The following is a 16,876-nucleotide window of genomic DNA, read 5'->3' as shown; positions in this document are numbered from 1 at the left end:
GGGCGCGCGCGCGGGGGGGGCCTCGGCGGCCGCCGTACCGCCGCTTCCGCCCACGGGCCCGCCGAGCTCCAGGGAGGCGGCCAATCGGAGCGCGGCACCGAGAGGCCGCGGGCCAATGGGAGGGCGCGCTGCGGGCGCGGGGCGGGGTTAGGGGCGGGGCTTGCGGCGCGGGCGGGACGCGCGGTCCCGGTGCCCGGGTCGGGCCATGTGCGCGGGCCCGGGCCCGAACCGGCCTCGAATGGCCCCGTACGGGCCCTGAACGGCTCCGGAACCGGCCCCGAACCGGCCTCGAATGGCCCCGTACGGGCCGTGAACGGCTCCGGAACCGGCTCCGAACAGGCCTCGAATGGCCCCGTACGGGCCCTGAACGGCTCCGAACCGGCCTCGAATGGCCCCGAACGGGCCGTGGACGGCTCCGGAACCGGCTCCGAACCAGCCCCGAATGGTCCCGAGTGATCCCGAAGCGGCCCCGAATGGTCTCGAGTGGCCCCCAAGCGGTCCCGAGTAGTCCCGAGTGTTCCCGAACCGGTCCCGAATGGTCCCGAATGTCCCCGAATCGATCCCGAATAGCCCCGAGTGTTCCCGAACTGGTCCCGAATGCTCCCGAACCGATCCCGAATAGTTCCGAGTGACTCCGAACCTGTCCCGAGTGGTCCCGAACCGGCTCCGAACGGCCCCGAGCGGCCCCGCCGCCCCCCAGCTCCCGCCTGCCCTCAGCGGCTCTGGGGAGAGCCCCCAGGCTCTTCTCGCCCCCCTCACGCGGGGTTGAGGGAGAACAGGGCTCAGCACGTCAAAATGGCTCAAAATTTTAAAACAAACCTCTGTATTTGACTAGGAAATACATGGTGTGAGCGCTCCTCACAGAGCGGGGAGACAAAACAATTCCTGCTCTAGCTGGGCACCAAGGACAGATGATCCAAATCTCAGCCCAAGAGCACAAACAACATGGAGTGATGAGAGAGAAACAAGGATGGGATTGCAGGGGCTGGAGATGGAATTGGACAATTAGCTCAAATATGCAAATGGAGCAGAAATTATAAAAGTGAGAGACCCCGTGACCGTTGTCCATTTTGTGACCATTTGGGTTCACCTTGGGTTCATTTTGTGACCATTTTGGGTTCATTTTGTGGCCTTTTTGGTCCATCTGGGGTTCATTTTGTGACCATTTGGGTTCACCTTTGGTTCATTTTGTGACCATTTGGGTCACCTTGGGTTCATTATGTGGCCGTTTTGGTTCATCTTGGGTTCATTTTTTGACCATTTTGGGTTCACCTTTAGTTCATTTTGTGGCCTTTTTGGTTCATCTTGGGTTAATTTTTTGACCATTTTGGGTCCATCTTGAGTTCATTTTGTGGCCATTTGGGTTCACCTTGGGTTCATTTTTTGACCATTTTGGGTCCATCTTGGGTTCATTTTGTGGCCTTTTTGGTTCATCTTGGGTTCTTTTTGGTTCATCTTGGGTTCATTTTGTGACCATTTGGGTTCACCTTGGGTTCATTATGTGGCCGTTTTGGTTCATCTTGGGTACATTTTTTGACCATTTTGGGTTGTGCCGCCCAAGTTGGATCCATTGAGGCCACCTAATAAATCCCTGCTTTATTCTTTCGCTCTCCTGGTCCCTGTTCCAGCTCAGCCTTCCCAAGCCTCAGGAGAGCTGGTGATGCTGGAGCTCATCTCAGCTGCCCTTGCACTGCCCTGGGGAGGTTTGGGGTCCCTAAAGACCCCCAGTGCCACCCCTGCCACCATCCCAGGCTGCTCCAGCCTGGCCTGGGGCACTCCCAGGAATCCAGGGGCAGCCAGAGATTCTCTGGGAATTCCATCCAGCCAGGAATTCCTTCCCAAAATCCCACCTCTCCCTGCCCTCTCTGACCATTTGGGTCACCTTGGGTTCATTATGTGGCCGTTTTGGTTCATCTTGGGTTCATTTTTTGGCCATTTTGGGTTCACCTTTAGTTCATTTTGTGGCCTTTTTGGTTCATCTTGGGTTAATTTTTTGACCATTTTGGGTCCATCTTGAGTTCATTTTGTGGCCATTTGGGTTCACCTTGGGTTCATTTTTTGACCATTTTGGGTCCATCTTGGGTTCATTTTGTGGCCATTTTGGTTCATCTTGGGTTCATTTTTTGACCATTTTGGGTTCACCTTTAGTTCATTTTGTGGCCTTTTTGGTTCATCTTGGGTTAATTTTTTGACCATTTTGGGTCCATCTTGAGTTCATTTTGTGGCCATTTGGGTTCACCTTGGGTTCATTATGTGGCCGTTTTGGTTCATCTTGGGTACATTTTTTGACCATTTTGGGTTGTGCCGCCCAAGGTGGATCCATTGAGGCCACCTAATAAATCCCTGCTTTATTCTTTCGCTCTCCTGGTCCCTGCTCCAGCTCAGCCTTCCCAAGCCTCAGGAGAGCTGGTGATGCTGGAGCTCATCTCAGCTGCCCTTGCACTGCCCTGGGGAGGTTTGGGGTCCCTAAAGACCCCCAGTGCCACCCCTGCCACCATCCCAGGCTGCTCCAGCCTGGCCTGGGGCACTCCCAGGAATCCAGGGGCAGCCAGAGATTCTCTGGGAATTCCATCCAGCCAGGAATTCCTTCCCAAAATCCCACCTCTCCCTGCCCTCTCTGTGGGAAGCCATTCCCTGTGTCCTGGCACTCCAGGCCCTCGTCCAAAGCTCCTCTCCAGCTCTCCTTGGTCACAACTTTCTGCACAAAAAAAGCAGGAGGGAGATAAAAACAAGGAAAGACAGAGAATTTAGGATTTGAAGAAGGGCAGGTGTTTCTCCCAGACCACATTGTCCAAGGGAGAGAGGAAGTTTTCAGCCAGGCTGACCATTAGTTATTCATTTACAGAAGCTCGTTTTCTTTTAAAATGCAGCAGAGTTAAGAGAGCTTTTTGTGTTTTTCCTAGCCCCACTGTCAAAAAAAAAAAAACCAAACCCAAACAAAAACCAAACAAAAAACCCCAAAATAAAATAAAATAAAATAAACCCTGAAAGGGACCAGGCAGGGAGGAGAATGAAAGGAGGAAAAGAAACAAAAATTCCTCCAGAATCAGTTTCCTCAGCTTTCAAACTAGTGAAACCCCTCTGAAGTGAAAGCCTGGACATTTTCCCTTTTCCCTTTTTCCTGTGGAAAGCATCAGGCAGTATTTCCACATGATCAGAGCTGCTTTTCCCAGGGGAATGCCCGAGCCAGGAACATCCAGAGCTCTGGGGGCTCCTCCCCAGCCCCCCCTTCCCCTGCCGAGGAACCCCCCAGGCTTTTCCCCGTGCCCACCCCTCTTTTCTGCCACGCCTGGGGTCCCTTTTCCCCCAGCAAAGCCCAGAACAAAGAGGGAAATGAAGCAAAGCCCTCCCAGGCTCTTCCTGTCGAGTCACAGGTGGGAGCTCTGCCAGCACCTCCAGCTCAATCCCATTTTTTGGGACAGCTCCAGCACCTGGCTGTGCTCAGCTCGCTCCCAAATCCAGCTGGTTCCTCCAGGAGCTCCCTGGGGATGGAAAAATCTCCTCTGGGAAAAATCTCCACCATTCCAGATCCTCTCCTGGCTTTGTCTCCACTCCCCACCAGCACCTCCCAAAATTTTGGCACTCGGGAAAAAATGCAGGAGCTGAACCTCTCCCCAAAAAAGGAGCACAGAGAGGGGCAGCACCCAAAAATCAACCCCAGGCTCCTAAAGCTGCATCACGGGGGTGGCTGCAGTGACAATCAACCTTTTTTTAATTTAGGGGGATAAGAAATTTCCTACTTCGTGCAACTCCCATTTTGTTCTGCTCCCACTGCCGGGTGTTTGCAATTCAACGTGGGCTTGTTCCTATCTTAGACAGCATCAGCCAGGGGAAAAAATATAGGACAGACAAAGGGATGGAATAAAAATCAAGCAGGGAACAAGGCAGGAAAAAAAAAGACAAAAAGCTCATGTGCAAAGAGATTTTAGGAAAGCGGCTCCCGTGTAAACAGCTCCCATTTTAATGGGGAAGAGGCAGCAGAAAAGGGAAAATAAACATATTTAATTGGGGATTCTGGTGAATGTTAATCAGGTGGCAGCACTTGGAAAATGGATTTTGCAATTTCCGAGGCAAGGACAGAATCCTGAAGGGATACAGAGCCCCCAGTTGTAGGAAAACACAGAGCAGGGGAGCACCGAGAATTCCAAAACTTATCCCAACCCTCCCTGCACGGCCCTTGGCTGGAGAGGGGGGCAGGAGGGAATGGGAAGCACAGGGAAAGCCAGAACATTCTGCAGCAGCTGATCCCAGCCCGCCAGGGCCCTGCTCCAGCATGTGGAGCTGTGTCTTGGTTTGCACAGCCAGGTTCTGCTAAAGCTGCTCCTGTGGGAATGCGGGGCAGGAGAAAGCTGCTCCTCTGGGAATGCAGGGCAGGAGAAAGCTGCTCCTCTGGGAATGCAGGGCAGGAGAAAGCTGCTCCTCTGGGAATGCAGGGCAGGAGAAAGCTGCTCCTCTGGGAATGCAGGGCAGGAGAAAGCTGCTCCTCTGGGAATGCAGGGCAGGAGAAAGCTGCTCCTCTGGGAATGCAGGGCAGGAGAAAGCTGCTCCTCTGGGAATGCAGGGCAGGAGAAAGCTGCTCCTCTGGGAATGCAGGGCAGGAGAAAGCTGCTCCTCTGGGAATGCAGGGCAGGAGAAAGCTGCTCCTCTGGGAATGCAGGGCAGGAGAAAGCTGCTCCTCTGGGAATGCAGGGCAGGAGAAAGCTGCTCCTCTGGGAATGCAGGGCAGGAGAAAGCTGCTCCTCTGGGAATGCAGGGCAGGAGAAAGCTGCTCCTCTGGGAATGCAGGGCAGGAGAAAGCTGCTCCTCTGGGAATGCAGGGCAGGAGAAAGCTGCTCCTCTGGGAATGCAGGGCAGGAGAAAGCTGCTCCTCTGGGAATGCAGGGCAGGAGAAAGCTGCTCCTCTGGGAATGCAGGGCAGGAGAAAGCTGCTCCTCTGGGAATGCAGGGCAGGAGAAAGCTGCTCCTCTGGGAATGCAGGGCAGGAGAAAGCTGCTCCTCTGGGAATGCAGGGCAGGAGAAAGCTGCTCCTCTGGGAATGCAGGGCAGGAGAAAGCTGCTCCTCTGGGAATGCAGGGGGCAGAGGCTGTGCTGGTGTCCCAAACCTCAGATTGTATCCAGGTAGGAATGCTTGGCTCCTCCCCTGGGCGGAGCATCTCCCATGGGATGCTGGAATTTGATCAGCCATGCAGGGACACTCACTGGCCATGGACAGAAGATAATTAATAATTAACAACCTATTAACAGAAGATAATTAATAATTAATGGCCCATGAACAGCAGATTTCCACCTTTTGTCACGCAGGGCCAGGAGCTGGCCCAGCTGGTGGCTGGAGGAGCTCTCAATTGTCCCTCTCTGATTTTCAGGTCCCATTCCCACAAAGGCCCTTCGCTTGGGCTCCTCTAGGAAAACCCAAACTCTGATTTTCTCCCCGCCTCAAGCAAAATTCTGCTGCTGAAGCACTGCGAGCAGCAGGAACTCCTCCAAGAACTGCATTTCCCCCTGATAAAAATGAAACCTGAAAGGAAGAATCATTAATAAAAATCCAATTCTGACTTCATTAGGGAAAAAAACAAAAAAGAAGAAAGAAAGAACCTCCTCATGCTGTGATCCATCTTAGGGCTGTATTTCCAAGGGGGCTTTAAAGCAGGATTTGCCCTTGGCTCATCCTGCAGGATGAGCAGCCAGCACGAGCTCCACGTGGGCAGCCCGGGGATGTCACTGCTGTCACTCGTGCTGCCGGGGAGGGAGGCAGGCAGGCAGGGAGGGCTCTGCTGCTCCTGCTTTCCCCACAGCCCCAGCTGCAAATTTAGCAACAGCGCCTGAGCTCCTCTTTGTGCTCTCCCACGTCCTGCCCCGCTCCAGCTCCTGCCTGCGTGGAGTTCTCCAAGAGCTCTGCTTAGCAACCTGGCAGCCCTGGCTGCAGCGCCAGGCAGCCGCTCCTTCCATCCCTTCCTGCCATCCCTCCTGCCATCCCTCCTGCCATCCCTCCTTCCATCCCTTCCTGCCATCCCTTCCTGCCATCCCTTCTGCCATCCCTCCTGCCATCCCTCCTGCCATCCCTTCCTGCCATCCCTCCTGCCATCCCTCCTGCCATCCCCTCCTGCCATCCCCTCCTGCCACCCCCTCCTGCCATCCCCTCTGCCATCCCTCCTGCCATCCCTCCTGCCCTGCTCCCTCTCAGCCCCCCTCAAAGGCCAGGTAATCCCCCAGTGACCCTCCTGTCCCCTCCGTGCCCCCTGGTGACACTCCTGTCCCTCCCGTGCCCCCCGGTGACACTGGTGTCCATCCCGTGCCCCCCAGTGACCCTCCTGTCCATCCCATGCCCCCGGAGCTGCGGGCAGGCGGGAGCAGCCCTGTCCCCGCTGCTGCCGCAGTCCCAGCTTCCAGCAGGAATATTTCTGTGCAGCTCCACCTCACTGGGGCAAGGCAGAGGGAATTCCCGACCCCCGGCAAAGCTTTGGAGCCACCCAGAGCCCCCAGAGGGAAGCAGGTGAGACCCCAGCGGGCATTGCACAGGAGATACAGAGCCAGGGTGGTTTATTTTATAAAAATATCTCCTCTGCCTTTGTGGCTGGCTGAAAGGGATGGCAAAGCAAACCAGGGCAGCTCCAAGTGCCGGCTCCCAGCGCTCCCACCCTGTCCTCCACAGCAGAGCCACCCCAGGAGCAGCGTGGCCCCTCTGGAGAGCAGAGAAGGGCCTTGGATTGAGGATGGAACCCTGTGTTTGTATTTGCTGGGAATGCCTGGACAAAGGCAGGAATGATGAATCTGACTCCATGTTCTCAGAAGGCTAATTTATTATTTTATGATCTATATTATATTAAAGAATACTATACTATTCTATACTAAAGAATACAGGAAGGATGCTTACAGAAGGCTAAAAAGACAATAATGAAACTCGTGACTCTTTCCAGAGTCTGACACAGCCTGGCCCCAATTGGCCAAGGAGTGAAAACAACTCATAGCAGACTCCAATGAAACAATCACCTGTGGGTGAACCATCCCCAAACACATCCCACATGAGCAAACAGAGGAGAAGCAAATGAGACAAGAATTGTTTTCTTTTTCTCTGAGGCTTCTCATCTTCCCAGGAGAAAAATCCTGGGCGAAGGGATTATCTCAGGGAATGTGAATGCCGCAGAACCCAAACCTTCTCACTCCAAACCCTGGAAGCTCTGCCAGCTCTGCCCTGCCTGCGGCGGGGAGCGAGGGGAGGCAGGACGGGGCAGGTCCGGGAGGAGCAGGAGGGCTGGGAGAGCATCTGGAGCCAGGCAGAGCAAGGGGGCAGATAAAAGCACGAGACGGGCGTGAGCCAGGCTGGCACGGGGCCTGGGCACGGGGGGAACTGAGCCAGGCTGGCACGGGGACCGGGCACGGAGAGAACTGAGCCAGGCTGGCACGGGGCCTGGGCACGGAGAGAACTGAGCCAGGCTGGCACGGGGACCGGGCACGGAGAGAACTGAGCCAGGCTGGCACAGGGACTGGGCACAGAGCCCCACAGCAAAAGGGGCACGGAGTGAGCTCTGAGCCAGGCAAAGCCTTTGGAACAAAAGGCAGCCCAAAACAGGCTCAGACAGAGCTGGCTGCTGGTCCTGCAGCATCACCCCAGCAGGGCTGTGCTGCTCCTGGCACCTGGCACACCTGGTCACACCTGGCACAGCTGGCACATCTGTCATACCTGGTCATACTTCTCCAACTTCTGCTCTCCCACCCTTTCCAACCTCTGCTGCCCCAACCTGCCCTCCACAGGGCATTGAGAAGAGCTCAGCTGCTTTCCCTGCCGTGTTTTGGGCACTCAGCTCCCCTCCCCAGAGCAGCTCAAGGGCAGCACGTGGCGCTGTGCCCTGCCAGGGCATCGGGGCATCAGCAGGAGGGCACGAGCCCAGCCTGGCTCAGAGCCTGCAGGCACGAAAAACCAGCCTGAGACAGGCTGGCACAGCCACGTGGCAAGGGCAGCCGGCCCTGCTGCAGCTCCTGACGCGGAGCTGTGTTTGTACAAGCGCCTCCTTCCCTCCCAGATGTTTGCAAAAGCTCGGGGAGTTGGCACGGCAGCGAGGAGCTGGACTTTAATTAACCCCGAGGCAAACAGGAGGAGGACGTCAGCAGCCTGGAGCTGCTCTGCTGCCCTGGCAGGAGCTCCCAGCTCCTCCAGGCTCCTCACATGGCCGTGTGTCCCCTTGGAAATGTCCTTCTGGGGTGGAAAGGGCTTGGCTGGTGCTGCTTGCTGTTCTCCTGGTGGCTTTGAGGCTCCACAAAATCCATCTGCTGTCCCACTCGTGTTGTCAAGCACCCAGAGGACACCACAGTGGCCAGGGCCAGCCAGGTGGGAAACCACCAGCACAAAAAAGAAAAGCAGATTTAGGGACAAAACAACCAAGCTGGAAAGTGTCCATATCTGCTGCAGCCCCTGCAGCTGCTGCACAGCACAGACCCCATCCATGCATCATCAATAATTGGATCCATCCATCCACCCATCCATCCATCCATCCATCCATCCCTCATCCATCCATCCATCATCCATCCATCCATGGATCCATCCATCCATCATCCATCCATCCATGGATCCATCCATCCATCATCCATCCATCCATGGATCCATCCATCCATCATCCATCCATCCATGGATCCATCCATCCATCATCCATCCATCCATGGATCCATCCATCCATCATCCATCCATCCATGGATCCATCCATCCATCATCCATCCATCCATGGATCCATCCATCCATCATCCATCCATCCATGGATCCATCCATCCATCATCCATCCATCCATGGATCCATCCATCCATCATCCATCCATCCATGGATCCATCCATCCATCATCCATCCATCCATGGATCCATCCATCCCTCATCCATCCATCCATCCATCCATCCATCCCTGTTCCATCAGTGATGGAGGGACAGCACACAGGAATGGTTCCCACTGCCAGAGCACGGATAGATGGATTTGGGAAGGGATTCCTGGCTGTGAGGACGATGAGGGGCTGGGATGGAATCCCCAGAGAATCCCTGGCTGCCCCTGCATCTCTGGAAGTGTCCAAGGATCACCCCGGGATAGTGGGAGGTGTCTGATGAGCTCTAAGGTCCCTCCCAGCTTAAACAATTCTGGGATTTTAAAACACCAAATTCCTGTTTTACAGCGTGACCCCAACGTTCCTACACACACCCCAAATCCACGCCATTCCATCATGTGTATTTCAGAGAGCAGGGCCAGAAAGAACTTGGGAACATCATCACCCTGGAAAAGAGGCACAGCAAAGTCCCCTGTGTGCTCAGGAGTCGTTTCCCTGTCCTCAGCAGCAGGTTCTGCTCTGTTTGCCCGCCCTGGGCTGGCAGGGAGGAGCAGCAGGAATTAACTCCTGCTGTGCCTTGGTTTGCACAGCCAGGTTCTGCTAAGGAGGGCAGGAGCTCTTGGAACAAAGCTTCCCGCAGCCCGGCTGGGAGCAGCGGGGCAGGGGGGCCCCGCACGGCCCCGGGGCCGCCGGCAGAGGGACAATTGGGACGTGGTTTGGGTCCAGGATGGTGCCGGGGGGCTGGAGCTGAGGGAGGACGGGCAGGTTTGGGCTCTGCAGGCTGATCAGCAGCTGGGTCAGCCTGACACCCCCGGGCTGTGCCGGGGTGGTGACACTGTCCGTGGGGAGAGGCTGGAGCTGCAGGACAACGGGGATGCTGCCAGCAGCCACCACACGGTCACCAACAGCCACCACATGGTCTACATCAGCCAGCACACGGTCACCAGCAGCCACCACACGGTCACCAACAGCCACCACGTGGTCTACATCAGCCAGCACATGGTCACCAACAGCCACCACACGGTCACCAGCAGCCAGCACCTGGCCACCAGCAGCCACCACATGGTCACCAGCAGCCACCACATGGTCACCAGCAGCCACCACACGGTGACCAGGAGCCACCACATGGTCACCAACAGCTGTCCCCGCAGCCTCTGGGACGTGTCCTGCTCCTCCCTCGTGTGCTCCGGGCTGTGTCCCAGAGCCAAGCTCAGCTCTGCTCTCCACCTTCCACCCCGTGGGGTGAGGATCTCCTGCCTCATCCCTGTGGGGCTGTGCCTCTCCCTGAGGAGCTCCTCGATCTCCTCCAGCGTGGGGGTGAGGTCCTGCGGGAGGCAGAAGTCGGGCAGCCTGAGCTGAGCCTGGCTGAGCTGGGCTTTGGGGGGCTCCTCCTTGGCCCTGGGCAGCGGGACAGGCTCGGCATGGCCGGTGCCACCCGCCAGGACGTGCCCAGGGCCCTTGGGGTGGCCACACGTCCTGTCACCGCCGTGTCCTGGCAGAAGGGACGGTGCCATCCTGCACTGCAGGGCGCTGGCCAGGCTCTGGAGCAGGGGAGGGCCGGGCAGGGAGGGCAGCAGGTCCTGGCAGCTCACAGAGACCATTTGGTGCCTCCCCACACGCAGCTCTTGGCTCAGGGAGAGCTCAGCTGGGGAAGTCTTCGTTCATCTGCAAGGGAACCCAGCGAGGTTATTTCCAAAGGAGAAAACAAACACGCAAACCTCAACCTTTTAACAAAACTGGGCCGTGCAGCGAAAAGAAAACAGCAGAACCTGGCAGCTGCCTGTGTTTTTGAAGAGTCTGCTGCTGAGAAAACACGGGCTGACCGTTTTCCTCCGCTGGCTGCCAGCAAAGAGGCAGAGTCCCCCCAGGAGCAAACTCCTCTGGGGAGTTTCTGGAGGTGAAAATGCAAAAGCAGCCCTCCATCCCTCCTGTGCCGCCCACACCAAGGGCAGCTCTGCGCAGGGGACGGCTCCTGATGAGCCCGGAGTTCAGTGATCCTGCAGAGGCTGCTGTGGGCAGGAGCACGCCCTGGCACACACAGGGCTGGTTAGGGCTGCCCACCTGCACAGGTAACACCGAGGCAGCCCCGGGCACTGGGATGCTCAGCCGTGCCAGGGGCACTGCGGTGCCCAGGCACGCCGAGCTCTGCCCGGGCAGGTCAGCCCACCTGGGCACAGCAGAGAGCGGCTCAGCCCGGCTGGAGCAAGGCAGGGCCTAAACAAAGGCAATTCTTTGAGTCTTGCTCCAAACAGAGTCAGAATTACAATTAAAGCCACACTGGAGGTGTCCCCAGACTCCTCCTGATGGTGCCCTTGGCCTGTCTGCTGCACTCACATTTTTTTTTCCTTTCCTTTCCTTTCCTTTCCTTTCCTCTCCTCTCCTCTCCTCTCCTCTCCTCTCCTCTCCCTGTTTGTTGTAGTTTTCCCCACTTTTTGAGCAATGTTTCAGCAAATGGGGCACTGGCAGGAGATCTCCTGGGGGAAGAAGCAGCAGGGCAGCCAAGGTTTGGCTTTTTCCTTTCCTTTTTCCTTTCCCTTTTTCTTTCCTTTCCTCCCCAGGTCACCTCCAGGTCCCCTGAGGACACAAACCCCGCGTTTGCAAACAGCTCAGACAGAGCTCAGCGTGTCCAGGTGGGAGCTGTGTGCTCAGGAGGTCTCTGGTGACTGTCACAGACCCCAGGCCCTGCTGGGCTCAGGCTGGGAGGGAGGTGCCCAAGAACCCCCAGAGCAGCCACTGTCCCTGTCCCTGTGCTGCTCTGGGGCACCAAACCACCCCGGGCACAGGGATCTGTTTGTGTCTAATGCAGAATTGGAGTTTCCAGGGGAAAAAAAAAACAAAACCAAAACAAAAAAAAAAACCAAAAAACAAACAAAAAAAACCCCAAAACCAAAAAAAATACAAAAAAACCCACCTTTGTCTAAATCCCTCAGGAACTTTTCCCATGAGATTTCTGTGGAGCTGCAAACCAGTCTGGCCAGTCCTTGTTATCAGCGCTCCTCAGGGTCCTGAGAGGGAATTTTGGAGCACTCTGGATGCCGTATAAATGCTCTTCTCCTCAGGAAAGGACCCCCGTGTGGTGCCAAAGCTGCCAGGAACAAGAAGCAGGGGCACTCCCAGTGCCCAGCACAGCTCTGCCCAGCAAGTCGCAGTGAGCAGGGACTGTCACTGCTCACACCAGGGCTGAGGAGGTGTTCAGGCCAATCTCAGCCTCCAGGCTTCACATTTTCCACCACGTGGAGTCCAAATCTGTGCTCTGCACAGCCTCTTCCAGGCAGCTGCACTCAGTTTTAGGATCTTTTGTCTTTTCTTCTCCATCTGCTCTTTTTGCAGGGAAAGCCTCCCCCCTGTGGCTACCAAAGGCTCCTGTTCACCTCTCCCGGAGTGTCCCAAACCTGATTTTCCAAGCAGCTCCTGCAGAGCAGTTCAGGAATGTCCATCCTTCCAGCATGGCCCCAGGAGAGCTGAATTCAGCCAACGGGCACCTGGCACGAGTGTCACCTCCCTGTCAACCCGCTTTGCAAAATGCCACCAGCGCTGTCACCCACCCCAAGGCCTCCGCAGGGAAAGGAGCCCTGGCTCCGTCCCTCGCCGCAAGGGCAGCGCCGTTCCCGAGCCTCCCTTTGCATTTTTGTGTTCCTGCAGTTTTCCCAAGCTCCGGGAATGCGCGGCCCGGGCACACGGACAGCAGCGCTTGCCCAAGGTCAGCCAGCGAGGCTCACGGCTCCCTCCGGGACCGAGCGACGAGAACAAGCACCTGTAACCTCCGGAACCACCGGGCCGAGCAGAGCCGAGCCCTTGGGGACAACCCCCGGTCCCACGCGTGGCCGATGCCTCGGTGTGAAGCGGCACCAGGGACAAGCGAGGCTCCGGCTGCAGCGCCGGGGCGGGCTGGGCGCACCGAGCCCGGTGCTGCCGGTACCCCCTGCCCTGCCCTGCCCTGCCCCGGTGTCCCGGGAGCGCTGCCGGGGGCACCCGCGCCCCTTACCCCGCTCCGCCGGGGGCTCCGAGCCCTTTGGCACGGGACAGCCAGCCGGGAGGGGCACCGGGGTGTCCTGGTCCGGGACAGCCCGCCGGGAGGGACACCGGGGTGTCCCAGCACCGGGATGGCCCGGCCCCGTCCCCGCTGCCCTGCCCTGCCCTGCCCTGCCCCGGTGTCCCGGGAGCGCTGCCGGGGGCACCCGCGCCCCTTACCCCGCTCCGCCGGGGGCTCCGAGCCCTTTGGCACGGGACAGCCAGCCGGGAGGGACACCGGGGTGTCCTGGTCCGGGACAGCCAGCCGGGAGGGACACCGGGGTGTCCTGGTCCGGGACAGCCAGCCGGGAGGGACACCGGGATATCCCGGCACGGGACAGCCCGCCGGGAGGGGCACCGGGGTGTCCCGGCACCGGGATGGCCCGGCCCCGTCCCCGCTGGAGCGGCTCCCGGAGGAGATCCCGCCGCTGGCTCCACTCGCTGCTGGTTTGCACCGGGAGCGCTCCGGGAAAAGAGGGGAGTCCTGCAGGGTGGGGGGGCCGCGGGAATCCGCGGGGATCAGGTGTGGGGGGGGGGTTTGGAGTCAGGGGCATCCAGGTGTGCGGGGGGGGTTGAACCCAAGCGGATCCAGGTTTGGGGGTTTTGAACCCAGCTGGATCCAGGTGTGTGCAGGGGTTTTGGATCCAGGGTGGGGATTTTAAATGCAGGTGGATGCAGGTGTGAGGGGTGTTTTGAGTCCAGGGGGATCCAGGTGTGTGTGGGGCTTTGAATCCAGGGGGACCCAGATGTGCAGGCGGTTTTGAACCCACATGGATCTCAAGTGGGGATTCGGAGTCTAGGTGGATCCAGGTGTGAGGGGGATTTTGAGTCCAGGGGGATCCAGGTGTGTGGCAGGATTTAAATCCAGGTGGATGCAGGGCAGGGATTTTTTAATTCCACGTGGATCCAGGTGTGGGGGTTTTGAACCCAGCTGGATCCAGGTGTGGGGGGTTTGGGGCAGGGCTGCAGCACTCGGATGCTGCTGGTGGGACAAGGAGTGAGGTGTGTCCTCGCTGTGGCTTTGGAGTCCCTGAGGGTGGCTTTGGGGTGAGCCACACCGAGTTCCTCTGCTCAGGGAGAAACGTGAGATTTTGGGTCTGAACCTGGGCCAGGGGAAGGCTTTAAATTTATAAAAACCGAAACAAAATTAAAAAAACCCCTGAACGTGCACAGAAAGGGTGACCCGGTCTGTCCCTGGGTGCTGCTGTGTCACTGCGTGTCACTGACCCGTGTCACAGCCACACATGAGATAAGTATTGATAATCATTAATAACACTCATTTGTGGCCGTGCCGGGGTTGGGAAGGTCTCAGCTCCTCAGAACCCTCAGGTGCTGCCCTGGTTCAGGCACGGAGGCTTGGACTGACACCGTGTCACCAAATCCTGGGGACAGTTTGTCCCGCACCTGGCGTAGCGAGCGGGATCGGAGCTTTTTTGGGAACAAGGAGCGGCTGTGCGGCTCCGCAGTGACACCGCGGGGACAGCGCTGCCACTCGGAGCCGGGACATCCCCGAAGCCCGCCTGGCCACGCCCATCACGCCAATTTCCCCGCCCACAAAACACTAACCCCGCCCATGTCCCCACCCCCATCCCGCCCCTTTGTCCCTGGCCACGCCCTAACCCCGCCCATTGACCACGCCCCATTTAAGCTCCACCCACACCCCACCCATTCACTGGCCCCGCCCTCTGACCCCGCTCCGCCTGTCCCCATCCCAAAAGTGACGCCCAGGCCACGCCCAGGCTCTCAACCCCTCCCCTCATGCATTGGCCACACCCCAGCCACGTCCATCACTCATTGGCCACGCCCCCAATCCCACCCCTCAATAATTGGCCACGCCCTAACCATGTCCGTCATATCATGGCCACACCCCCACACCATCAGTCATTCATTGGCCACGCCCATGTACTGTGAGTTATCTTGACCACGCCCACACGCTGTCAGTCATTCCTTGGCCACGCCCCCTCCCCTCCCGCGCGGTGGTGGCGCCCCCCCGCGGCCAGCTCAGGCATTTTCCCTTTTTCCACCTTTTATTTTTCCCCCCTTTTTTTTTCCATAAAAATTTATAATAAAAGCCTTCCTCTGGCGCCGTATACAAAATATTCACTCTAGCGAATAAATAAACCACGAACATCTTGCGGGCAGGACGTGAGCTCAAAAAGGAAAACCAGCATCCATCCTTCCTTCCCTCCCCTGGGGAATTCACACAACAGTTTATCCCTCCTCCACGCTCCAAACTCGACAAAGGAAAGGTGAGGCACGATTCACCTGTGAGGGAGAGAAAAGCTCCTGCTCGCCAGCTCTGAGGAGCTCCTACCCAAACCTGTGGCCAGACAGGAGCAAATCCCAGAGAAATTCTGTGGTGTATCAGGAACAGCAGGGAAGGGATGCTCCTGCCCAGAACAGAACATCCATTGCTGGTCCTGACACAGAAATTTTCTTAGTAGAAGCCAAAAAAAGCCTTTTCTTGGGAAGATTTCCCCGTCCTCCTGCTTCTTTGCCCTGATCTCCTGCTATAAGCCCCAGCTCTGCCCCTCTCTGAGTCTCTGCTTTTTCACCTGGGGGTTTGAAATGAAGAATTTGAGCCCTTTCCCCCAAACCCCTTCACCTGAAATGCAGAATTTGAGCCCTTTCCCCCAAACCCCTTCACCTGAAATGCAGAATTTGAGCCCTTTCCCCCAAAGCCCTCCACCTGAAATGCAGAATTTGAGCCCTTTTTCCACCAAACTCCTCCACCTGAAATGCAGAATTTGAGCCCTTTCCCCCAAACCCCTCCACCTGAAATGCAGAATTTGAGCCCTTTTCCCACCAAACTCCTCCACCTGAAGCTCGGTGTGGAAGCACTTTAGGCACTTAAATTATCAAAAGCATTTGAGCATCAGAGCAGCCTCTGTGCAGGGAAAGTTCCTCACATTTACATGAGAAATATTCAGAATTAAAGGGCTTTTCAGTCTTGGCTCAGGGGGGAATTTATTCCAGGACACCCCAGCTCTGGCAAGAGGATTTTGTCCCAAATCCTGCTGCAGCCTGCGGTGGACAGAGCTCAGGGTAGGAAGTGCAGAGCCCAAAACTGTTTCTGGAAGTGGTTAAGGCAGTGCCAAATGTGTCCCCAGAGCAGCTGCAAGTCAGCTCTGTGGGAAAGGGAGGCTGGCAGCCTTTAATTTGAGAAGAACTCAAACAAAAACAGTGACCCCTGACGGGAAAGGGACGATCCCAAACCTTTGAGGGCCCGGCTCAGACAGCAGGGGAGTCACCCAGCCAAGGGACAGGCTGACAAAACTCTGCCAAAATAGCAACGTTCCACCCCACAGCCCAACCTCCCAAGCGCCTCTGAGAATTTGAGCCCTTTCCCCCAAACCCCTTCACCTGAAATGCAGAATTTGAGCCCTTTCCCCCAAACCCCTTCACCTGAAATGCAGAATTTGAGCCCTTTCCCCCAAAGCCCTCCACCTGAAATGCAGAATTTGAGCCCTTTCCCCCAAACCCCTCCACCTGAAATGCAGAATTTGAGCCCTTTTCCCACCAAACTCCTCCACCTGAAGCTCGGTGTGGAAGCACTTTAGGCACTTAAATTATCAAAAGCATTTGAGCATCAGAGCAGCCTCTGTGCAGGGAAAGTTCCTCACATTTACATGAGAAATATTCAGAATTAAAGGGCTTTTCAGTCTTGGCTCAGGGGGGAATTTATTCCAGGACACCCCAGCTCTGGCAAGAGGATTTTGTCCCAAATCCTGCTGCAGCCTGCGGTGGACAGAGCTCAGGGTAGGAAGTGCAGAGCCCAAAACTGTTTCTGGAAGTGGTTAAGGCAGTGCCAAATGTGTCCCCAGAGCAGCTGCAAGTCAGCTCTGTGGGAAAGGGAGGCTGGCAGCCTTTAATTTGAGAAGAACTCAAACAAAAACAGTGACCCCTGACGGGAAAGGGACGATCCCAAACCTTTGAGGGCCCGGCTCAGACAGCAGGGGAGTCACCCAGCCAAGGGACAGGCTGACAAAACTCTGCCAAAATAGCAACGTTCCACCCCACAGCCCAACCTCCCAAGCGCCTCTGGCTGCCCACACACCTCCACAAAA

At 56.9% G+C, this 16,876-nt stretch overlaps 1 protein-coding gene across 1 annotated transcript; it reads right to left on the bottom strand.

The window, feature by feature from the left end:
• Positions 1-9,398: 9,398 nt before the first annotated feature.
• On the bottom strand, positions 9,399-10,399 carry LOC120499102 (Krueppel-like factor 15). The gene is given in 3 exon segments (XM_039702576.1): positions 9,399-9,679; positions 9,926-10,078; positions 10,081-10,399. Coding segments are annotated over 3 exon segments (753 nt in total).
• Positions 10,400-16,876: the final 6,477 nt, after the last annotated feature.

The sequence above is a fragment of the Passer montanus genome, unplaced genomic scaffold (assembly GCF_014805655.1).
Source record: "Passer montanus isolate IOZ18808 unplaced genomic scaffold, ASM1480565v1 scaffold157, whole genome shotgun sequence".
In the NCBI taxonomy this organism is placed as follows: Eukaryota; Metazoa; Chordata; class Aves; order Passeriformes; family Passeridae; genus Passer; species Passer montanus.
The sequence above is the reverse complement of the archived record's forward strand: the minus strand, read 5'-3'. Positions and strand labels throughout refer to the sequence as shown.